The 24164-nt window shown below is 29.8% G+C and overlaps 4 protein-coding genes across 7 annotated transcripts; 2 read left to right on the plus strand and 2 right to left on the minus strand.

The window, feature by feature from the left end:
* Positions 1–3003: 3003 nt before the first annotated feature.
* Positions 3004–5092, plus strand: LOC100798341 (alcohol dehydrogenase-like 2-like). Its single transcript, NM_001255479.2, is given in 7 exon segments — positions 3004–3083; positions 3221–3363; positions 3483–3520; positions 3655–4057; positions 4179–4415; positions 4580–4738; positions 4857–5092. Coding segments are annotated over 7 exon segments (1131 nt in total). The 5' UTR covers positions 3004–3049; the 3' UTR covers positions 4974–5092.
* Positions 5093–7752: 2660 nt separating this feature from the next.
* LOC100500200 (8-hydroxygeraniol oxidoreductase) lies at positions 7753–9979 on the minus strand. Its single transcript, XM_006591944.4, has 7 exons — positions 9824–9979; positions 9527–9669; positions 9334–9371; positions 8789–9191; positions 8448–8684; positions 8155–8313; positions 7753–8042 (listed from the first exon to the last, which is right to left on the minus strand). Exons 1-7 carry the CDS (start codon positions 9855–9857, stop codon positions 7929–7931), a joined length of 1128 nt encoding a protein of 375 aa, XP_006592007.1. The 5' UTR covers positions 9858–9979; the 3' UTR covers positions 7753–7928.
* Positions 9980–13689: 3710 nt separating this feature from the next.
* LOC100801886 (8-hydroxygeraniol oxidoreductase) lies at positions 13690–16104 on the minus strand. 2 transcript variants are annotated; one of them, XM_014764410.3, is made up of 8 exons: positions 15964–16104; positions 15458–15600; positions 15300–15337; positions 15107–15158; positions 14756–15000; positions 14421–14657; positions 14024–14182; positions 13690–13925 (listed from the first exon to the last, which is right to left on the minus strand). In XM_014764410.3, exons 5-8 carry the CDS (start codon positions 14984–14986, stop codon positions 13812–13814), a joined length of 741 nt encoding a protein of 246 aa, XP_014619896.1. In that variant the 5' UTR covers positions 14987–15000; positions 15107–15158; positions 15300–15337; positions 15458–15600; positions 15964–16104; the 3' UTR covers positions 13690–13811. The 2 variants fall into 2 exon arrangements, with proteins under 2 accessions (XP_014619896.1, XP_014619894.1); XM_014764408.3 differs by having other exon boundaries at positions 14756–15158.
* A 2978-nt stretch (positions 16105–19082) lies between these two features.
* Positions 19083–22809, plus strand: LOC100305987 (molecular chaperone DnaJ). Of its 3 annotated transcripts, XM_026124523.2 has the most exons (8): positions 19083–19453; positions 20070–20147; positions 20256–20331; positions 21146–21219; positions 21340–21410; positions 22182–22284; positions 22353–22396; positions 22491–22724. In XM_026124523.2, the coding sequence occupies exons 1-7, from the start codon at positions 19424–19426 to the stop codon at positions 22368–22370; spliced, it is 450 nt and encodes a 149-aa protein (XP_025980308.1). In that variant the 5' UTR covers positions 19083–19423; the 3' UTR covers positions 22371–22396; positions 22491–22724. The 3 variants fall into 3 exon arrangements, with proteins under 3 accessions (XP_025980308.1, XP_025980307.1, NP_001235922.2); XM_026124522.2 differs by having other exon boundaries at positions 22182–22396; NM_001248993.2 differs by lacking the exon at positions 22182–22284 and having other exon boundaries at positions 19150–19453; positions 22491–22809.
* The last annotated feature ends 1355 nt before the right edge of the window (positions 22810–24164 follow it).

Below are 24164 nucleotides of genomic sequence, written 5' to 3' on the forward strand. Positions count from 1 at the left end.
AGAAATTAATAGGCAAAGTGGGCAGGTTCGGAGTATCTTAAATTATCTCTGACTGTGATCTTTTTGAGCCCTTAATTCCTTCTAATCATGTAGTAATTGACGTGAGTTAGGACCCTTCTATGAACCTGAACTAATCTAACCAATAAAAAAATTGGGTTACTTCAAGTTATTAGGCCGCTTTGGATTTAAATAAGCGAAATTAAAGACATTAAATTCGGTATTGAATTTCATAAATCTAACTCAATGAAGCTTGATCCTAATTGAACATGAATTTGTGAATTCTCACACCACCATCATATTCGTTGTTCTTTCCAAATTTAGTTACACTAGCTTGGTTTGTTTTAGACTTTAGTTGTCGAATGTTCGTTATTATTATTTGCATGTTTGAGTTATTATTGGAGAACTTTTTAAAATATTTTTGAAGGAAAAAAATATAAAGATTATTGTTGTATAAAAGGTTTAAATGCCTTTTTAGTCTTCAAAATATGATAATAGTTCATTTTTAATTGAGTCCTTTAATATAATATTATGATTTTAATCCGTCATGATGCAATATGCAAAAATAGAAGAAGAAACACATTTATATTTATATTTGTTAAATTATTAATTTATTGTTTAATATAATAAGAATATTATTAGAATTAATTTATCAATAATATTATTAATTATAATATATAATATAGTTTATTTCAATAGTAGCATATATATTGCCAATTTTAGTTGCTATTGCATATATATATATATATATATTCATAATTATCCGTCAAATGATTACTGTACGTTTAATTTCTTTTCTCTAATCGTAACTGAATGAAAAAAAACTCAATTATTCACCTTTCAATAAAAATATAATAGCCATGATTTTTTTTAATTGTTAAAGTTTAAGTGAGTTCAATTTCAAGAAAATAATTATGATTTATTATTAATAACATATTTACAAACTATTTAAATGTATAAAATTAATGTGATTATCAGTTTATGGTTCTATGCAAGTACGAGTCAACCTACTAATAAATAATAACAATAAAAATCATTATAAATATATTTTTGAAAATGCGATAAATAAGTTGTCACATTAATATATTTCACATTGAATTTATCAGGAACAAATTTGAATTTTTATTTTTATTCCTTTAACAATTAAATAATCTTAATCTAATATTTTTTAATTTGCAACAAAAAAAAACTACATTTAAAAGGTGATCGTTTAAATTAAATGCCATAATTCAATATTAAGATAAAAAAATTAATGTTTGTGAAGAATTATATTCTTTTGATATTTATATAAGAGTTGCAATATATATTTATACATACATAATAACAAATAAAAATGTATATCTTTATTTAAAATTCAAAATATTTTATTTTAATATACATATAAGATAATTTAATATTTGATTTAATTACCCTTTTAATCTTTATAATTTCTAAATTTATTATTTTTAGTCCCTATAATTAATAAATAATTTTTTTAAATCTTAAAATTTATATCTTAATTTTTAAAAGGTCTTTCTCATTAAATTTATTTTAACTTTGTTGGTTAAAGTTAAAGAATTTTTTATCACTAAAATATAAATTTAAAAATTAAAAAATACTCATTAATTATAAGGATTAAAAAAATAATTTTAAAACCTATAAAAAGTAAATGCGTAATTATACTTAAATATTTTCTTTACACGCTCACGAGTCCCGAGTCACGAGTATACTATCGAAAATCGTATAACAGATGAAGTATTCAATTTTGGTGGCCAGTATTCTAAGATGGGAAGTTTTTGACCGATTCGTTTCAATCTGTGGCCGGTTTGCATTTTTAAAGCAGACGAGCAATTTTTTTCATAATCTTGTAATATTTATTTCTTTAATAATTATTTTTTTATATTTTTAATTCCTATTCGAAATTAAAAAATAAAATACAATTATCAAATATAATGATTTTAATAAATAAAAAAGATTATTTGCCCATAAAGTTCTGAATATTTCGGCAATAATGACACATGCAAGAGAAACAGTGGTTGATTGGCAGATGGCAGGGTATTCAAGTGAATACTAATTAATTATAATCTATAAACATGGAATGAATAATTGAATATGTTATCTTTAAAAAAAAAATTGTGTACTGTTATATAAAAGTTAACAAACTCACGTTCATATGACAATGGTGATAATATAAAAGTTGTTTACATTCAATGCATATATATATATTTAAATATTCTGAAAACAAAATATTTATTTAAATTTAAATGTTATTGTATTTCTTGAGGAGGAATATATTGTTATATTTGAATCATGGTGCGTTTGTTTTTTATTTTAAAAATTATGATAAATGTGTATACGTTTTTCAAAAATTAAAAAATTATTGTGTTATAATATTTCTTTTTTAAAAAAATAAACAAATGGGGGCGTAATTTTGAAAGTTTTTGGTGTCAAGAAAGCTAGTTGCATAAATTCTTTACGTTAAATTACACGAGTATTATATTAATCGTGAAATTATTTTTCTGTGATGTGCATTGTAAATTTCTGAAAAATGTCTAGAAAAGTAGATAAAAACCTTGAGATTTCATTTTTATGTCAGCAGCCATGTTTTTTTTTTTTTTTATCGTATTCCATTTTGTATTCTTCGTTCTTTGATTATGAGTGACATGATATGACCCTCCTTCTTAAAAAAAGAAAAACTTGGATTTCCATATATGAATTGAAGTTATCACTAAAGTTGACAAAGAAATAAAATATAGTAGTTCAAATCATGCTAAGGAAAAAAGTCTGCATCGTGCACTTCTCATAAATTAAAAAACTTAATTTAGAAGCAGCCGTCACTACAAACACTGCTCCCACAAGTTGTAAAAGGTAATCCATTTCGGTCGTCATTTACGAAAAATGTTACGTGGAGTTTGTGCAAATATTGAATAAATCTTATTCTATATCATCCAAAAAAAAAACCTATTTTATGACATCAGTGACCAGCTATTCTTTTATAAAAAGGAGGGCAGCAGCACCCTTAGAACCATTTACACTTCGTTTGATTTAATTAAGAAACTGCATTTCTTCTACAATGCCAAACACCTCGCAGGTTATTTCATGCAAAGGTATCAACTGTCAAAAGCTTGTTTTAATTTCCATATTTCATGTGACATTGTTAATTATGCAAAGGAGGTAATTAAGTTGTCTCTGCCTTATGCATATATAATATATATGCGTTAAAATTTTGGTTTGTGTATTATAGCTGCAATATGCTGGGGGGCTGGAAAGCCTGTAACGGTGGAAGAGATACAAGTAGACCCACCAAAAGCAACAGAAGTTCGAGTTAAGATGCTATGTGCCAGTTTATGCCACACAGACATCTCAAGCATTCAAGGATTCCCATATGTTAGAGTCTTTTCAATTCTATGCTTTGAGTCTCAGTTTGTTTTCTCAAAAAAAAAAAAAAGATATATTTTCTTCATCTTTCTTCCACTAATAGATTACCACAAACAAATTAATTGCAGATCAATTTTCCTCTAGCACTTGGACACGAAGGAGTTGGGTAAGCTCCATAAATAATGCCTTTCTCTTTTTTTTTGTTCCTATGTATAAATATAATAATCAAGAGACATAGACTTTTTTGCTGTTGTTGTTGTTATGACTTAATTGTATCTTCAATCAATGTGTTAATTACAGTGTTGTAGAGAGTGTTGGTGATCAAGTGAGAAATTTGAAAGAAGGGGATGTAGTAATTCCAACATACATAGGCGAGTGCCAAGAATGTGAGAACTGTGTTTCAGGAAAAACCAATTTGTGTCTGACATACCCTATAAGATTGACTGGTCTACTACCAGATAACACTTCAAGGATGTCCATCCGAGGCCAGAGGCTACACCATGTCTTAAGTTGTGCAACATGGTCAGAGTACATGGTTAGTGATGCCAACTATACTCTCAAAGTTGATCCAACCATTGATCCAGCCCATGCCAGTTTCATCTCATGTGGGTTTTCAACTGGTTATGGAGCTGCTTGGAAGGAGGCCAAGGTTGAAAGTGGATCCAGTGTAGCTGTTTTTGGTCTTGGAGCTGTTGGATTAGGGGTATGTATAAAATGAATCTTGTATGTTTGTGTTGGACTGTCACTTATTTTTTCCTTCTGAAGTTTGAAGCTTGAATTTTGATTGTAAATGAGATTCACCTTGTGACTTGTACGTGTTGCAGGCTATAAGTGGCGCCAAAATGCTGGGAGCAACTAAGATAATTGGAATTGACAAAAATGAGATGAAGAGAGAAAAAGGAGAGGCTTTTGGAATGACTGACTTTATAAAGGCTGGTGATTCAGCTAAATCTGTTTCAGAATTGGTTAAGGAAATGAGTGGTGGGATGGGTGTGGATTATTCCTTTGAGTGCAGTGGAGTTGCCCCTTTACTTACTGAATCTGTGGAAGCCACAAAAGTGGTAAGTTTCACCTCATGGAGCAGTTTTGTTATTTGATATTTTGTTTTTTGGGTCAAATATTTTCTAATGATTGAGATTCTACACATACTATTGTGTTCCTTTTAATTTCCCTCACTCTTATAATATTTTGTGTTCCTAATTATTGCTTCCATATATACATGTAGGGAACAGGTAAAACAATAGCAATTGGTACAGGAACAGAACCTATTATCCCGTTTGGTCTTACTTCCATTATGTATGGTAGAACTTTGAAAGGTTCTGTTTTTGGGGGGCTAAAAGCCATATCTGACCTGTCCATCGTAGCTAACAAATGCCAGAAAGAGGTAACGCTCTAGACATTTAACTAATTATATAGAGTAGGTACATTTTTTAGATTATTTGTCACGTATATTTTATGTTCCTTTTAAAATTCTGATGGTTGTGGTATTTCCTACTTCACAGGAATTCCCTCTTCAAGAACTATTCACCCATGAGGTCCCATTGACAGATATAAACAAAGCATTTGAACTATTGAAAAAGCCCAATTGTGTGAAAGTTGTCATCAAGATGTCACATTGACAACAGTTTCCAGAATAAGACAAGAAAACTTCAATAGAGTGCAAAGATTCATATGCAATTATACGACTTTAGAGGATAATAATATGAGGCGTTGTTATAAAGACGTTGGTACTAAAAAATGTGTGATGATATATCAACATTACTATTTTATAAACATTCTATTATTTATTACTTTTTTCGATCTCTTTTTTTTTTTTTTTTTATCACGTCCTATATATTATATCTATATTTATCTCTTCCTCTCTTTTGAGTATAGAATTGTAAGGCGGTATTCATGAGACATTTGCCAGAAAATACGGGACATCATGTTAGTCATCCAAATATTCTGGATGTCAACTCAGTCTCTATAGTTTAAAATATGATTTTGTCCAATGTTTTTTATGTTGTTATCACTAGCATGTTTTGGAGGAGCTTTTAAAAGTATCTTTGGAGCAAAAGATACAAAAACCATTCTTATATAAAAATACGTTCATGAGGATTGAACAACAACCTAAACATGCTATACCTCTCTTCTTAAGATCACATATATAAGAAATCTTTTGAATCTTTTGTCTCAGTATTTGGGCAGACGAGTGTTTCTCTGGTCAGCTCAGCTTCAGCAGAACAGTGTGTTTGATTGTATTTATTATAAAATATTTTTTAAGAACTAAATTCTACAAAGAATGAGAAAAATATGTGAAAATGTACAAAAGAACTCGAGTAGTTGATGGAAACTGAAAGTAGAAAATAATAAGAATTAATAATATTTTAATTTTTATTTAGAAACAAAAAAAAATTAAAAACAATTTTCAAAATCTAGTCTATATCATACAAAATTTTGTTTATTTGTTTTAAAAAATACAGAAAATAATTTCAAATTATACGAGATAAAAAGATTATAAATTGAACCTTTTTGGTAGAAAATTTAAATTCTTTTTCTAAAAAATAAATTTATAATTTATGTTTATAATTTAAAAAAAAATATTGTCTTCAATTCACAATTCAAGTTGACTAACCAAAAATATTTAAATACCAATCAAACCAAACCAACCAAAAATTGGCCAAACCCTACTTGGATCTACTTCTAAAAACTGGACCATTTTTTATATAAATTACGTCAAACACAACCAACCAAAAATTGGCCAAACCCTACTCGGATCTACTTCTAAAAACTGGACCATTTTTTTTTATATAAATTACGTCAAACACTCATTTGCATTAACCAATAGCTATATATTTTCCTCCATCTCCAAATAGAGAATTAGTAGTCCCTCTATTTAAATATAGGATTTTGTTAACAAGCTTCCTAAAATTATGGGTTAAAAATAAAAGTTTAAATATATTTTTAATTCTTATAATTTAACATTTTTTTTTACTTTTCATCCATGTTATTTTATTTCATTTTTAGTTCTTACAAATTATATTTATTTTATTTTCTCTTTAAAATATTTTACATAACATTTTTCACTATTTAAAGCATAGCGCTGTCTAAAATATTTTAAGACAAAAAACAAAATAAAATAATTTACAAAGACTAATAAAATAAAATTTTACAAGGACCAAAAACATAAAACACTAAATTATAATGATTAAAAATATTAAAATTATATAAATGTACAATTAAATTATAGGAGTTGGGTAATGAATATTGAAATCTAAGAATCAAAGGTACAACATTTTTGGAAGACGTAGATCTAACATACTTCGAGTGAATTAAGATTGTCAAATTTGAGAGTTTATGTAAATGACAATTTCATAGACTCGACTCGTAGACTCAATTCATAGATTCGTAAGAATTTACTTCATATAAAAATAATAATAAAATATTTATAAATAACATACTATAGGAGTGGTATGGAGGATAATACATCACCATTAGACAATAATTTATAGAGGTTATAGGAGTGGTATGGAGGATTTGATATTACTAGAGAACAAATATTTGATATTATTAAAAGTGAGAATTTTGTATTTAAGAATAACACGCTAAATGAAGATATGTTAAATGTTAAACAGTAAGAAAATATTGTAAATGAAGATATATTGAAGGCTAAATAGTCAGCAAACAATAAAAATGACTTATATTTTTATTTAATTTTTTTAACTTGCTAACTCGTTGACTCGATGATAAATTTGAGAGTCTATTGAGTTTATTTAGAGTCTATCGAGTTTATTTAGAGTTTATAGAATTTGCATGAGAGTTTATAAAAAAAAATTTACTCAATAATCAACTCATAAAGAACTAGTGAACTCTTGAACTCGTAAGAATTAACGAGTTTGATAACCATGAACTATATCATGTAAACTTCTAATTACGTGTTGTTTGAAACTAATTCAAGTAGAAAAAAGGGAAACGAGAAAATAAAATATTTTTCTAACCACAGTTAAAATATCTTTTGAAAATTGTACATTTCTTGTAATATTTTCAAAAGAAATGAAGTTTATATTAAAAAAGTCTTGATGAGTTCAGAAATTTACAGGGCCACCAATGCATGTCCCCCATGGTTCTTTCCTCTAGTTTATTTGTTTTCGGACCTTAAGCCCTCCTCTGTAACGAAAAAAGAAAAAAAAGGAAATATGTTTCTAGTCTTATATTTTTGGTCAAATAAAACCAAAATTTTTATGTTTTCATAGTGATGAATTTGATCTTCAAACTTTTAAAATATGTACCTTTAATTCTTCTAGCTTTTAAAAAATGAAAGAGTAAACTTATCATATGCAGTACGTGTTATACAGTAAAATTAGTCTCAGTCATTGAATTAGTCCAACTACTGAAAGATTTACTTGGATAGTCGTAGGATCAATGAAACGGACAAAATACTATTGTAGGTGGTAGGATCGTGGCAGAGGATCTGGGTTCCACATACACACATGCATAGAGAAGGACAAAGAGAGAGACAATGGTAATTGATAAAGAGTGAAACGTGAATCTTTTTCAAACTTTGCCGAAGATTACCTACAATTGCGCTAATATGACTATGGCATGTTGATGACAACTTTGACACAATTGGGTTGTTTTAGTAGCTCAAATGCTTTGTTTATGTCTGCTAATGTGACCTCATGGGTGAAGAGTTCTTGAAGAGGGAATTCCTGTAAAAAAAAAAGAAGGAAAAATAGTCCAATACCATTATAAGAAATGTCCAAGAAAAAAGTAGACAGTGAATTCGTTATGGTTAAATTAAATGTCTAGAGGATACATAACCTTTTTGTGGCCTTTGTCAGCTAAAATGGAAAGGTCTGAAATGGCCCTGAGTCCTCCAAAAACAGAACCTTTCAAAGTTCTACCAAGCAGAATGGCAAAAAGACCCAATGGCAAAGTAATTTCAATTCCTACACCTATTACTATTGCTTTACCTGTTCCCTGTAGTATATACCAAAAAAAAATGGTAATTATTGGACGAGAAAGAAAACTAATGTGCATGTATTAATGGAATAAATCAACAATTATTGGACCAAACCAAAGAACCGAACTGTTTTTGATAAGGTGAAACTTACAATTTTTGTGGCTTCCAAGGATTCAGAGAGTAAAGTGGAAACTCCAGTACACTCAAAAGAATAGTCGGCACCCATTCCACCACTTAGTTCCTTGACCAATTCTGAAGCAGATTTATTAGAATCACCCGGATTTATAAAGTCAGTTATTCCAAAAGCTTCTCCTTTTGCTCTCTTGTTCTCGTTTGTGTCAATTCCAATTATCCTACTTGCTCCCTGCATTTTGGATCCAATTACAGCCTGCAGCACAAGCCACAAGGTCATTCTCATCCTGAATCAAACTTGAAGCCACAAAGTTAGAACAAAAATACTAACATATATATCTAAGATTATTTTACTCATACCCCTAATCCAACAGCCCCAAGACCAAAAACAGCTACAGTGGATCCACTTTCAACCTTGGCTTCCTTCCAAGCAGCTCCAAATCCAGTTGAAAAGCCACATGAGATGAAACTGGCATGAGCTCGATCAATGGTTGGATCAACTTTGAGAACGTAGTTGGCATCACTAACCATGTATTCTGACCATGTAGCACAACTGAAAATATGGTATATCCTCTCTCCTCGGATGGACATCCTTGAAGTGTTATCTGGCATTAGACCAGTCCATCTTACTGGGTATGTCATACACAAATTGGTTTTTTCTGAAACACAATTCTCACATTCTTGGCACTCGCCTATGTATGTTGGAATTACCACATCCCCTTCTTTCAGATTCGTTACTTGATCACCGACACTCTCTATAATACTGCCATTAATGCAACACATGATCTTATTAGTAGATAACTATATATAGATACGTTAGTGTAACAACAAAAATATTTGAGACTCTTAATTATTTTTTATAGGAAAATGTAACAACAAATGTACTGTTTGTTGAGATTCATTACCCAACTCCTTCGTGTCCAAGTGCTATAGGAAAATTGGTCTGCAAATTAGATTGTTTTTGGTAAGTAATTAATCTAGACTATATATATAGTGGAACAACGGTGAAGAAAATAGATTTTCTTTCTTTCTTTCTTTCTTAGAGAAAACAAACTGAAACTGAAAGTGAAATTAGCATGAGTTTGAAAGGATTCTAACATGTGGGAATCCTTTTGTGCTAGAGATGTCTGTGGAGCATATACTGGCACAAAGCATCTTAACTCGAACTTCGGTGGCTTTGGGAGGGTCTACTTGTATCTCTTCCACAGTCACAGGTTTTCCTATTCCCCAGCAAATAGCAGCTACAATACTCAAACCAAAAATTCATACATATAATTATACAAAATGAACTGGAGATATGTTATATATAATATACTACAGAAAAAGTTGTATAACAAAACTGAAAAATGAAAGTATTTAAACATATATAATACATGCTTGATGGTTGATTGATACCTTTGCATGTAATAATCTCTGAGGTTTTCGACATTGTAGAACGCAAAGCAAAGGAAAACGGTGGTGCGGTCGGTTATGGGTTATCAGGCACTCCCTTTTTCATAACAAAAAGGAAGCATAGCAAACTATATATAAAATAATAACAAATGAAAAATTCTATTTTTACAACAAACTTAGAATTTAATTGATTTTATTATTCAGTCGTGTATTTTTATATACAATAAGATTGTTATTTTGTCTAATAATTATTTTAAAAAATTAATTGGTTAAAATTGTAAAAAAAAAACAATGAGAATATATCAAAAATAAACTCGTAAATTTATATAATTTATTTATAATCTAAAAAAAGGTATAATGTATAAAATAAGATGAATAATATACTCAAAATTATTAAAAAATATTGTAGTAGGTATGTCCAAAATTGATATAATTCGTAATAAAATATTATTATGTGGGATCGGATTGGATACGACGAATTAATTTCTTAAAATATCGGATTTGATATAATTCGGAATAAAAAGTTTTGGGTCCATAGGATTAATTTCTTAAAATAATAAAATTTATTTAACAAGTTAATTCTTAACATATATATTTTTATACGAAAAATAGGAATTAAACCTGTGTCATGTCTCGAATTCGGAACCGTTTAATGGTATTGTAATAATCAAACTATTAGAACATGTTCTAGATAGGAAGGAATCAAACCTCTAATTATATATTTAAGATATAATATTATTTATTAATTGGGTAACTTCAGATTAATTATAATAAAATAAGATAAATGTTTGACAATTATTCGAAAAATATTTGTGTGTTCCACCGAAAAGTTTTCTGCCCAATTCAGGGTTTTGTCAGGTTAAGTGGCATTACATGCCATTTTTATTTATGGAGTATTTGAAATAAATTTTCATAATATAATTTTTTTATATAATACTTTATGAAAATCAAACTCAAAATATTTTCTAACAATTTTATATATTTTTTAATGTTTTTATAGTTATAGAATACTGTATATTTTTACAACAACTAATTACAGTTATAGTTTTTTCCAAAAAAAAAAAAATACGTACTAAACAAGCTTTCAAATAACTACTAGTATAATATATTTTTTATTTTGATTTTCTTTAAAACCGTAAAAAATAAATGAAATCCAAAAAATTATTTTTAAAGTTAATTTTTAATAAAAGAAGAAATAAAATGAGCTCTAAAATAAATATATTTCTTATCAAATTAAATTGTTTTTTAGTTATAATTTTAGACTTAAATTTAATGGTCATGTAATGATACTATAAACCAATTTCACATTATCATTTAGTTAAAATTATTATAAAAATATAAACTTACCATACATAATTATATGTGATAATTTAATGGGGCATAATCTTTTTCTCTTTAGAATATGGATAAAAAATAATAAGTTGTTTAGTAGATCAAATGTATAAATAAATATTGTAAAATAATAGTTTGAAAGGAATATTTTGACTAGTTGCGTAAGTAATGTGTAAAATACACATTCAAAAACATTAGGGAGAAAAATAAATATTAAGAATATCTAAATTAGAAGATTAAATATTTTTATTTTAAAATGAAAAAATCAAAAAAACATATTAGATTAAATAAGATAACCAAAATTATATTTTTTTTAAGTGAATCTAATGTATTTTTTAATAAAAAAAAAAAAATTCATAAAAATATTAATCTCTACTAACATAAAATTTTCTATACATGTAAACTCTTTTTTGAAGCTAAACTTATAATGATTTTGTTTGTATGGAAGATATCCCTCCTGAACTGCAATACATGTAAACTTAGCAATCGAAATCCTAATAATATACTCAAAATCAAGCAAAAATATCTACCTATCAAACGACAAAAGTAACATACAGGTACAACAATAATGCAAGTAGCAGTGACCCGACCTTCCTGAAAAGAAAGAAATGACGAAAGCAGTAGTACGAGACAGAAAGATAACAAAATAGATAAAATAAATTACATAATACAGTAATTAATAAATTAAAAAAATTACAGTAATATTTTTTAAAACTATTATGAAATTAAATATAATTTTATCTTTTTTTCTACATTAATTTTGTTTAAAATTTTAAAATATTATACTAACATTTTCTTATATATTTTAAAATATTAAACTAGCACTCCTTCACCCTTGTGTAAAAGAGGTGAATGTAATAATTAAAAAAATAAAATACTTGTGTGATTACCCAAAATTTCAAAATATATTGTTGTAATTTATTCTAATAAATAAATATTTGTGCAAATCCTTCGAAAATTATAACCGAAATGGATCACAACTTGAAAGATATAAAGATAAGGCTTGAAACGAAACCCGTCAAAAAAGATAAGGTTTGAAGGCTATATTTAATGACTGGACAAATGTCACGTGATAATCGTGTTTTTTTCTTCTTTTTTAAGTTAGACCCTTTGGCTCTCCTGCTATCAGACTAATTTTCAGTTTGATCTCCTTATTTTACATTATCAAATTCATATTTTTTTCTCACAAATTCAACGTGAGTTGTGAGTTGTGAGTTGTGAGTTGTGAGTTGTCAATCAAATTTTCTATTTTGGAAAGTACTTGCCAGATTACAAAATATAATATTCCAAAAACTACATTCTGTAATTTACAAATAAACACATTTTCCAAAAACCATTGTATTGGATGTTCACGGTGACGTCACAGGTCGTCAGAGAGGAAGAGGGAGAATAGGCAAAGGAGTTAAGTTTTCCCTATTCAGTATTCACAGTGTCGTTTAGTGAGCAATTAGAGAATTCACGATATGATGACGTAAATGGTGAATTAAATTGGGATGAATAACTTCGGGTGGTGCAGATAGGAACCCAATGCAGAAGAAGCTATTTGTCTCGCTGAATTGACAAAAACTTTGTTGGTTGTGGTTTCAAATTGAAACCCAACATGCTAGGGTTTAAGAGGGCTTGCAGCACCCACAAAATGACTTTACCGAGAGGGGGAGTGCCTCTGCCGTGAGCGAGCAAACAAATTTGGGGAAGAAGAATGGGATAAAATACAAGGGGAGTGTCTCAGCGTGAGATTTTGAAAGAAAAAGGTCATTTACGTAATTTGACTTTTGAAAAAGGGAAAGGGAAGTGTACTTGGCAAAAAAAAAGGGGAGTGGATATAACAAAAACTTTTCTTCATAGGTTAGAAAAGTTCAGGTTGACAGAATGGTCCAAACCCGCGTCTACAAAATAATAATTTTTTCGTTAACTTTCTAAAAAAATAAAAAAAAACTCTTTAATAAGTAATGATTTCTCTCAAAATAATTAAATCTAGTCCATAACCAGCAAACAAAATTGAATTTCTTAAGCACGTTAAACATGGTGCACACCAAAAATGTAAACATGTACTGATCCAAGCTAAGAAAGTGAGTATTTTTTGTTTTATATTACTTTTTAACTTTTATTTATATTGTTGCACAATAAATAACAAATAAACTTTAATTAGTACTCCGTCTCTCTTCGAGCTATATTGATGGATATTTAAGAAGAACTCGTCTTACAGGTGAGCATAATCCATTACAATGTTTTAATTTTTAACTCCCCTGTCTCTCTTCAAGTTATGAGGGAAATATTGACTTTCTTCCTGAAATCTATACAAGAATCAAATATACGCCATCTATAAAGCCGTAGACCTAACTCACTTATACTGTATCGTATATACTTTTAGTTGTTGTTTTTAACCAAATCGATCAGATAAAAGGAAAAGGAGAAAATAAATATTTTGCAACCACATTTAAAATATCTTTTTGAACATTTCACGTTCCATTGAACTGAAGTTTATATTTGAAAAGAAGTTATGATGAATTCAGAAACTTACGTGTGCCCACTCGAAATTTACGGGACCACCACCTCATTTATTTTAAATATAAATAAAAGCTCCAGAGAAAATAGAATGAAATAAATAACACTCACACTGAGACACACCATTGGGTTGTTTCACTAGAAACAATTGCTACTATGACATATTGATGACAACTTTGACACAATTGGGTTGTTTTACTAGCTCAAATGCTTTGTTTATATCGGCCAATGTGACTTCATGGGTGAAGAGTTCTTGAAGAGGAAATTCCTGTTAAAGTCCACCATCATCATTATTAGACACTTGAACACCAGGATTAAAAAACATAGACAAGTGAATCCGTTACGATTAAATGTCTAGAGGATAACCTTTTTCTGGCATTTCTCAGCTACAATTGAAAGGTCTGATACGGCTTTTAGCCCTCCAAAAAGAGTACCTTTCAAAGTTCTACCATGCAGAATGGCAAAAAGACCTACTGGCAAAATAGGTTCAGCTCCTACACTAATTACTATTGTTTTCCCTGTTCCCTGTATATACAAAATGCAATGTTAGGAATGCACAAGTCTAGAAGGACAACAGAGAAAAAAAAATGTGCATGGATTAACGGAAATAACAAATCATACGAATCTCAGTTATCAATAATTATCAAATCATAGAAAACAACTCAACTTCTTTGATGATAAAAACTAAAAATATTAACAACTACAATTTGCTGTTAAAAAATAGAAAAGAAAAAAAAAACTTCTTTGATGCTATAAAACTTACAATTTTTGTGGCTTCCAAGGATTCAGTGAGTACAGTGGAAACTCCAGTACACTCAAAGGAATAGTCCACACCCATTCCACCAGTTAGTTCCTTAACCAATTCTGAAGCAGAATTATCAGAATCACCCGGATTTATAAAGTCAGTTATTCCAAAAGCTTCTCCTTTTTCTCTCTTGTTCTCATTTGTGTCAATTCCAATTATCCTACTTGCTCCCTGCAATTTGGCTCCAATTACAGCCTGCAACTCAAGGTAATTCTCATCATGAATCAAATTCCAAAAATTAGAAGAAAAAAAAAACCGACATAAACATACAAGATTATTTTATGCATATATACCCCTAATCCAACAGCACCAAGACCGAAAACAGCTACAGTGGATCCACTTTCAACATTGGCTTCCTTCCAAGCAGCTCCAAAGCCAGTTGAAAAGCCACATGAGATGAAACTGGCATGGGCTCGATCAATGGTTGGATCAACTTTGAGAATATAGTTGGCATCACTAACCATGTACTCTGACCATGTAGCACAACTTGTAATATGGTATATCCTCTCTCCTCGGATGGACATTCTTGAAGTGTTATCTGGCATTAGACCGGTCCACATTACAGGATATTTCAGACACAAATTGGTTTTTTCTGAAACACAGTTCTCACATTCTTAACACTGGCCTAGGAATGTTGGAATTACCACATCCCCTTCTTTCAGATTCTTGACTTGATCACCAACACTCTCTATAACTCTGTCATTAATGCAATACATGAATTTATTAGTAGATATAGATTCCGTTTATGTGACAACAACAAAAAAAAAAGTCTGAGACTCTTGATTATATTTGTACGAAAATGTAAAGATAAAGGTACTATTTGTTGGGATTCATTACCCAACTCCTTCGTGTCCAAGTGCTAGAGGAAACTTGCCCTGCAATTAATTAGTTTATTTGTGGCAATCCATTAGTAGAAGAAAGATAAAGAAAATGGTTTTTTTTTTTATTGAGAAAATAAATTGAGACTCAAAGCATAGGATTGAAAGCATTCTAACATGTGGGAATCCTTCGGTGCTTGAGATATCTGTGTGGCATATACTGGCACAGAGCATCTTAACACGAACTTCGGTTGCTTTTGGTGGGTCTACTTGTATCTCTTCCACCGTTATAGGCTTTCCAATCCCCCAGCATATCGTAGCTACAATAACCAAACCAAAATGCTTACATATAATATAAATGAAGCGGAAAATGAGATGTCTTATCTATTACGGAAAAGTTGCTTAAGAGTATCTTTAATGTTGGATCTTGGGATAGATCTTAAGTTGAACATCTAATTTTTCTCAAAACCAGCAATAAAAGATCCCTTAAAATCTTCATGTTGAAGATCCAGTTCTTGAGAAAGAACTCTATAGATCCTCATAGTTTTTTTTAAAAAAAATGTATTGCTTATCTGATAAATAATAAAATGCGGAGAGAAAAATGATAGGAAAAAAAAAACAGTTGAAATGAAGAAGAACAAAAAAAAAAGTAATAAACATAAAACATGTTTGACGGTTAATACCTTTGCATGTAATAACTTTTGAGGTTTTCGGCATTGTATTGTAGATATAAAGCAGTTTCCTAATCAAAGCATAAATCAGACGTTGAACTGCAAAGCAAAGGAAAGCAATGGTGCTTGCATTTTTCAGGTGCTGCCGTCCTCCCTTTTATAACAAAAGAAAACCTAACTGCAATTTTTATTGTTTTTATAATAAATTTATAATGTAATTAGAACATGTGAGACAAGTCTCTTGATTTATAATGCCCATTATTAACTAATTGCAATTATGATCTCATATTTTTATATCTACACATGTTTTAGAGTATGGAAAGAAGATTCTAAAGTCATAAGAACATTAAATTATGCTCACATAATTGAACATGATAATATTAATAAGCCAACAAATTTGTTTTATTTACTTATGTTGACTCATACTCTTAGCGGCGCCGGCACTAAAACCCGTTTTAACGTTTTATAAATTAATATTCGGAATAATTATAATTATTGGCCAAAAAAAAGCTTTGGTTCCACCAAAAAATTTCTCCCCACTTCTTTGCTGTCATGCCTGTTTGATTTTTTCTATCTTCGATACTGGAATCTTCTTTTATCTAAAAATAATTTTTATTATAAATTACTTTTTTGTTAGCAAATGTTGAATGGTAAAATAGTACATTTTTCATTGTTGTGTTTGATTTTATCTCTCTACGAATCGAATATTCTTTTATCCAAAAATCACTTGTTATTAAAAATCTTTTTTTTTTCAAATATGTTAAAAACACTAATTTAATTAAAATACATTAAGAATATAAAAGGTATTTTCCACTATAATTCAATCATATATCGTGAATATGAAAAAATATTCATTTTTATAATAATTATCTTAAAATCATATCTAAAATATTTTTTATTGGTCGATTATATGAAAATATTTGTATAAAAAAATTGGGAAAATTAAATTTGGAAATACTTTAATATCAAAATACTATTTTTAGTAATTTTAAAAATATTTTTTTATTATAAAACTAAATTGCACTTATAAATTTTTCAAAAAAAAACTATAAAAAATTATAAAGAAGCTTAAAAAAATATTTTTAACTTTGATTTCCTTTAAAATGTTAAACAACAAAAATTAAAGGTTTAACTAATATGCAAGACCTTACAGTTGCGTCTCATTTTTATTTAAGTTTCCATATATAGTTCATAATCTTTTAAAAAAATTCTTTACAATTTTTTTTAATCAAATCCTTAATTGTTAAACCCTCTGTTCCTTTTTAATTTTTGGGTTTTTGTAAAAAATAGTTTGGTGCAAGGCTTTTGGAAAAAATTTGTTTCTACTAATTTATTATTTACAAAATTTAAGATCACATTAATTACATTAATTCACAACCATTTCATTAGAATCAACAAAATTTATTGTATTTTTTTTATACATAAGAACCTTAAAAGACAAATAAAAAGAAAATAATCATACCGTTAACATGGTTAAAAAGAGATATTAAGTAGACACAAATTCAACACTTCAAATTTATACTCAATCAATAATAAATTACAAATGCAAAATAAAAACAAAAATTTGTCATCTTGTACAATAATGAGGGAAAAAAATATTCATGCACAAGATCATCACTGACGAGTTTTTTTTTTCAGCATCCTATCGTGCGGAATATCTACCTTTGATAGTGAATAGAGTTATCAAATGAGTCTGGCCCAATCAGCCCACAAATAAGGCCAGGCTGGACTCTGAAAAATACAGTCCAAAATGAGACTTTTTCGACTAGGCCACTTAGTCCAGAGGATTAATTGGGCCCAGGCCTGGGTAGGGTTTCAGGCTAGGGGTGTGTAAAGAAATGGTTCGAATTGAATCGGATGGTAATTAAACCTAAATTGAATTGATTTTTTTTTTTGAATTAGTTCAAAAAAATGAGTGCACTATTTTATAAAACCACTTCTTTAACCAAATTATTTTTACAAAATCAATCCAGTTAACCGAATTGATTTTCATTTAAATATTTTTTTTTTGAAAGAAATAGTTCAAAAACTAATTTGAAAATCAATTCAAAACTGATTCGACTCTTATAATCAATTTAAAATTGGTCAAAAACTAGTTCAGTTTAAAATCAATTTTTTAAAATTCGATATTAAACTAATTTCTAAATCAGTTTGACTAATTGGATATAAAATTGAATTAGTTAAAACAATTCAAAACTAGTTCAGTTTGATTTTTTTATGGAACTAGTTTTTGCACACCATTGAGCACTACTAATGTAAAAAAAGAAATAGTGAATCAAATATGGTATCGTGAAACTTAGCCTTTCTTTCAATTCATTTGTTTTTTATACTTTTGTGATCCTTGATGTGATGGCCCTAATTCATTCCTTTTACTTTTGTGTGTTGGGGGTGATTACACAATGCACCCAATTTATTGCTAGGTGCACCCTTAAAAATTTTATATTTCCTTTTTTACCCTTTCTTCATAAGCAAACCCTACTTGCCTCTCCCCCAAACCTCCATGACCACTGTGCCTAACTACCCAACACTGCTACCTCACCCAAACACTACCACCCAACTCCGCCTCCACCCCACACGGTCACCCACCATCGCCACACCCAAAAAGAAAATATTTCATCCATCATTCATTAAATTTTTTTGCTTAAATAATTTTTTGGTCCTTATAAAATACTCTCTTTAGTTCTTATTATAAGTCACTTACCAACTAAAGTCTGACAACTATTAATCAATGATTGATTCTTAATGATCGATAAAGTAAGTTGTTTATGGAATAAAAAATAAAAGATATTTTAATAATAGGAATCAAGGATGCAAATGCAACATTTAAGGATTGATTTAGTGATTTTCTAGATGACTAATTGTGGCCCAACATAAATAAATCTAAGGTGGTCTGCAACTCTAATTAATTTGCAAGAAGCGTGAACTAAAATTTGAATATAAGATGACCTACAACTTGATTTATATTTACTCAGATCTTAAAATAAGTAAAAACAAATAAATTGTGTAGGTTGATAAGTTTATGTTATTAAAATTATGTCCAAAATATCCTATGTTTAATTGAAAATTTATTTTCAATTATTCTATTTTATTTTTTATATCAGATTTCCATTTCCTTGAGAATTTTACCATGGTGAACATGTGCGACGCATAACATTAGAAAGAGTCATACCAAAAGGAAAAAATACAGAAAAGGGAAAAAAAATCCCTAAACGCCATCCGAATTTCCCAATTGTGGCATAGGAATGTCCTCCTGTTTTGTCTTTCACCACACAATTTCCCAATTCTAATTTTGTTTTCTCTCACACACACACTCCTTCCAATCTCCAACTAAATACTATTCTTCAATTTGAAGCGTGTCTGTAGTTGGTTGAAGCACTGTGGTATTGTTCTGGTTTTGGTCTCCGAGGTTTGTATCGGAATCCGATGTATTATGCAAAAGAAGCTGCGCATGTCGACCCCATTTTCGTAGCACATGGCTGCCGCTGATAACACCAACCCAAAGGTATTACAAGTAATCTCGGATTTTCAATCTTCCTCTCATGTGATTACTCTATTTGATTGCTTGGGAATTTTTTAGACTTAATTTTTACCCGAATTCATTGCGATTATTGAAGTTGACATTTTTATTTGAATCCAATTATCTCTTCTTCTTTTTCCTACCCCACCCTTTCCTGCATTCTTTTCTGCTGAGTAAATCATAACCCTTTGGGACTGGGTAAAAGGAATGTCATGTATTTGAGTAGAATGTAGTTGGAGTTGAGAGGAAGACAAAATATTGAATAAAATTGCTGAAGTGAGTAATTTAAGTGTCTGGCAGATTGCAGTAGTAGGTTTATCTGTTAATTTGATTAGTTGATACTGCTTTGGAGAATTTTCTGAATCCTATCTCTGATATTGTTCAACACACTCTTTCTGCAACTAGAGATGGTTTGATTTTGTTTGCTATCTTGAAACTGAAAAACTCTGCAACTTTCCTATTGGCGCTTGAAACTATCTTACTCTGACTATGCCATCATCACTGCATGTAGTAAAAATGTTAATTGATGAGCAGGAAATGTCTGTGACTCTTTGCTGTTGTTTTCGTGTGCTCATGATGGGTCTTTTTACTCTATTTCAAGGATTATTACAAAGTGCTGGAGGTTGAATATGATGCAACCGATGAAAATATCAAATTAAATTACCGAAGACTCGCGTTGGTTGGTAACCTACCTTTTTATTAGTAGCACAATTTTTCAAACTGGAAATTTTCTTTTCTACAAGTTTGATTTACTACCGTGTACACATTGGTTCTATACATTTGATAGAAATGGCATCCTGACAAGCACGGAGGTGATAGTGCTGTTACTGCAAAATTTCAAGAGATTATTGAAGCTTACAATGGTAAAAAAATTCCATACTTTTGCTTTTTTCTTGTAAGCACATAATTTAACAAGCTGCATTCTTCTGTCTTCCTCCAACTTCCTTATCATTAGAATTCCTGAAAATGGAATGTTCTTTTCTATCTTCAACACAATCACAATATACAAATGGTTATAGTAAAAGGACAAGTGTTAGTAAGCACAAAGATTGTGGTCCTTCATTAGTTTGGATATGAACTTTCACCTTGTTGTCAAGCTTTCTGCTTCTCAGTTCTACTTGTTCTGATACTTCTTAAATACTTCATTTCATTAGTTATACACTTCTGTATCCAGATGCCAACGTAACTTTGTAAGCATGTGAACTTGATTGCACTCCTTGTGGTGACGGGAAAGTTTAGAAGATTGAACATGATGATAACAAAATTCAATTCCAAAAAAAAATTGAGGAAAACCCAAGTAATATATAATATGTTATATATACTTAAATCTGTATACCATTAACATACAATAAATGATAATGAGTTTTTATATGTATGATAAATCAACTATCAACTAGTTAAATTTAGGAAAATATACTTACAGGATTGTCGACTTGCCTACTTGAGCATTGCTGGCAAACTCAAAATTGATTCTGTAATGGAAATTACTTTAAACTTTATAAATAGGTCTGTAAGTGGTACTTCTTGTGGATTATTTTACTCCTTAGCACCACAAGGTTTGACCTAGAGCTGTGTTTCTCCTGCATATGGTTATGATTTAGAAAACAGTTAGCTGCTGCTTGTAAATGATTATAATGATTTTCTTGTTGACCATTGTCTTTCTTTGTTATGTAACAGTATTAAGTGATCCTGCCAAGCGTTTGGACTATGATTTAACTGGGATATGTGAGATTGAAAAATATAGCTTGCAGGTATGCAGCGTAAATCTCAATTAATGTTTGTTATCATTTAATTAGATTTGCTATTGATCTATCATCTTGGTTGATAACTCCTGTACTTGCCTTTGGTGGGCTTTTCCCTTTGTAACACAGGAATATCTTGCCAGATTTAAAAGCATGATTCTTACCTGCAATGGACTTGGTATCAATCAGACAGACAGATGGTATTTATTTTGATTTTTTTTTCCTGTCTTTCTGTGCACTGTTGTTCAATGGCAGAGGTGGGATTCACCTGCTATAAAGTCTTGAATGTAACCATCTATAATGTCTTGAATGTAACCATAACAAATCCTGTCGATCTATGAGGAATTTCAAAATGAACAGGACTAAAATCTGTTTCTAGTGAAAACTTGCATTACCGTATAGAGAACTATATAATTGGTTCTTTCCACGCAACCACTTGAACTTTATTTTCTCTAAAGCCCAACATTTACTTCAAGGGCTCTAAAGTCAAAACTATATTTTGGATGTCAATAAAGGTTTTAGCCATTATGTGGGGGAATGTGTTGTGTTATTTTTAAGTGAGCTAACACAATTAACTAAAAACTGGCATAGGATGCAACTCGACGTAGATGTGCTCAAGGAGTATGATAATTTTGGTCGCCACAGCTTTGATGTGATACTTTGTAATCAATCTCAGATCCGAACCACCTTGAACAGTTGAACAACAGATTTAATATTGTAACAAGTATTTCTACGTAGTGCTTTGAATATTTAATAACATTTGGAGAATTTAGGAGACACTGGTCTTCTGTTGGATTCTTTCATTCCATTATGTCTTAAGGCCAAAACACTTTGAAACCCAAGCTTCTGTTTTTTTACTTCTGGTCTTCCTATATTTCCTAACCTAAGTAATAAACCCAAAATCCCTCATGATTTATTGATAAGCCTTGAAAACATCAATTCATTGATATTGGATTACTTTTTTGCATAAGCTGTTCACCGCCTCGAAAAGCCTTAATTTCGGCCCTTGACTGCCTCTCTCGAGATCCCCAACTGAACATCTATTTTTGTAAATGGATCTGCGGTATATCTGATGTAAGTTTTATTTCTTATTCAACTCTAATCTTACCTAACCAAAATTTAAATCTTGTGCTATAATGCAGGTCACAACAATTGATTGAAAATTTTGAGTCCCTAGATAAATAAGGTTTGTCCTTTACTCTCTTTCAATTTATATTCCCTTGATTTTGATCTCTGCACTAGTATGCCATTATAAATTAATCGACAAACATTTCTTACAGGCATCTAAATCTCAATTTTGGCCAGTGGAGAGTGATGAATAAGGACATCTAAGCGTGTCTTTTTCCTTTAACATGCTCTTAAATTCCACCCCACTCGATTTCAATGAGATTTGAAACCTCCATAATTGACCATGCAACCTGGTCTGATTGAATCATACATACTGTAACATTATGCTACTCCAATGTGTACGTTTAGAATGATCTGTTGTGATAAACCTTTAAGTCCTTGTACAAGTTTTCTTTCATGCATCTTCCCTCTTAGTTTGTTGACTAGTGGGTTTTACCTGTATATTTAATCAATTAATCCACTTACCAGGCTCTAATAATTGAATTGGTATAGTCAGGTTCAGAATTCTGAACACGTGCCCATACTAAACACTAGCGTTTGACCTTGAATGGTTGAATGCTCTTCTTATGGCCAGCAATAATACCAGTAAACAAAAGCGACTATTAAATATTTATACAAAGATAACGACATTCAACCTTGAAAAATGTAACCCATAATATTAAAATAAGTTTCTGATTGGAGGTTCTTCACTTACAATAGCCCTTTTTTTTCATCTTATTGGGTGCCATTGTCACTATGTTGTCCGCTCCTACTACGATGCATGGATACTGGAAAAAAAATGCTGCCTGGTGCGTAGGACCCTTTAACCTTTGCTGTATCGTGTTGTATTACAGCACGCGTGTTGTTAATTGCGTTGGATCCATATTGTGTATGATCACATCACAAGTATAGTACTTTTGTTTCTTTTATTAAGTCCACAGTTTGAAAACTACATTAATAAATGACAATCTCCTCCGGTTTTACTAGCCCACCGCAAATTTTTTTAAAAGAAAAAATATCGGCCAAATTTGCTCAATAATTGAGGCTTGCTGTTGTCATGCTCATGCACAATTGTTTAAGAGTACTAGTTAAAATAATAAATAGGTGAGTATTTATCGTTGTAGTTATTGATTGCTTAGTCAAGATTCCATTGAAATCAATGATACCATATTTATATTTACCGAATAAACAATTTAATTTTAAAACAATAAAATATTGAGATTGGGGGATTCACTAACTCAATAATTGCCAAAGTTTTTTATTATTATTATTGGACTGCTAGTTTATTTGTATTACTCAATCTTACCATCTTCATTTTTTTAATCCTTCGGTTCATCAAACGATAAAAATCTTAATTAATTTAAAATTCAATCAAAATGAAATTAAAGTCTAATTAAAAATTATTTTAATTAATGATTAAACTTGAGTATTACCTAAAAAAATTGACCTTAACTTTAATCCATTAATCATTTATATTCAATTACTTGGTTCATTATCATGTTCATTTGTTATTATATAAATTAATTATAAATCAATTTTATAAAAGAGAATCTGCTTTTGGAAGGGTACTGTATAAAATAAGAGGTTAAAAATATTCGCCACATCTTTCAAAACCAATTCAAAAGGCGACGAAAAAAGATCTTACATAGAAGGGAAAAGCCGAAAAAGAAGACAAAATACAAAATATATAGTATACAATATACGTATAACAAGTAATCAATTAACGCTGATACTTGTAGAAAAAGGATGAAGTAGATTGACGATACTTTTTTTTTAATTTTAAAATCTTTAATTAATATCAGTTCCTTTAGATCACCTCAATAAAGCTGGTACATGGAACTAGTCTT

This window comes from Glycine max, chromosome 12 (assembly GCF_000004515.6).
Source record: "Glycine max cultivar Williams 82 chromosome 12, Glycine_max_v4.0, whole genome shotgun sequence".
In the NCBI taxonomy this organism is placed as follows: domain Eukaryota; kingdom Viridiplantae; phylum Streptophyta; class Magnoliopsida; order Fabales; family Fabaceae; genus Glycine; species Glycine max.

Excerpts from the sequence above, each read along its gene's own strand:
- LOC100500200 (XM_006591944.4), bottom strand. The coding sequence starts at position 9,857 with ATGTCGAAAACCTCAGAGATTATTACATGCAAAG. Across the intron at positions 9,192-9,333 it reads CTTGGACACGAAGGAGTTGG|TATTATAGAGAGTGTCGGTG; the intron begins GTAATGAATCTC and ends CATTAATGGCAG. Across the intron at positions 8,685-8,788 it reads TTGGGGCTGTTGGATTAGGG|GCTGTAATTGGATCCAAAAT; the intron begins GTATGAGTAAAA and ends CTTGTGCTGCAG.
- LOC100801886 (XM_014764408.3), bottom strand. The coding sequence starts at position 15,022 with ATGTGGACCGGTCTAATGCCAGATAACACTTCAAGAATGTCCATCCGA. Across the intron at positions 14,658-14,755 it reads TTGGTGCTGTTGGATTAGGG|GCTGTAATTGGAGCCAAATT; the intron begins GTATATATGCAT and ends CTTGAGTTGCAG. Across the intron at positions 13,926-14,023 it reads CTGAGAAATGCCAGAAAAAG|GAATTTCCTCTTCAAGAACT; the intron begins GTTATCCTCTAG and ends GGACTTTAACAG.
- LOC100305987 (XM_026124522.2), top strand. The coding sequence starts at position 19,424 with ATGGCTGCCGCTGATAACACCAACCCAAAG. Across the intron at positions 19,454-20,069 it reads CTGATAACACCAACCCAAAG|GATTATTACAAAGTGCTGGA; the intron begins GTATTACAAGTA and ends CTCTATTTCAAG. Across the intron at positions 21,220-21,339 it reads TTGAAAAATATAGCTTGCAG|GAATATCTTGCCAGATTTAA; the intron begins GTATGCAGCGTA and ends TTTGTAACACAG.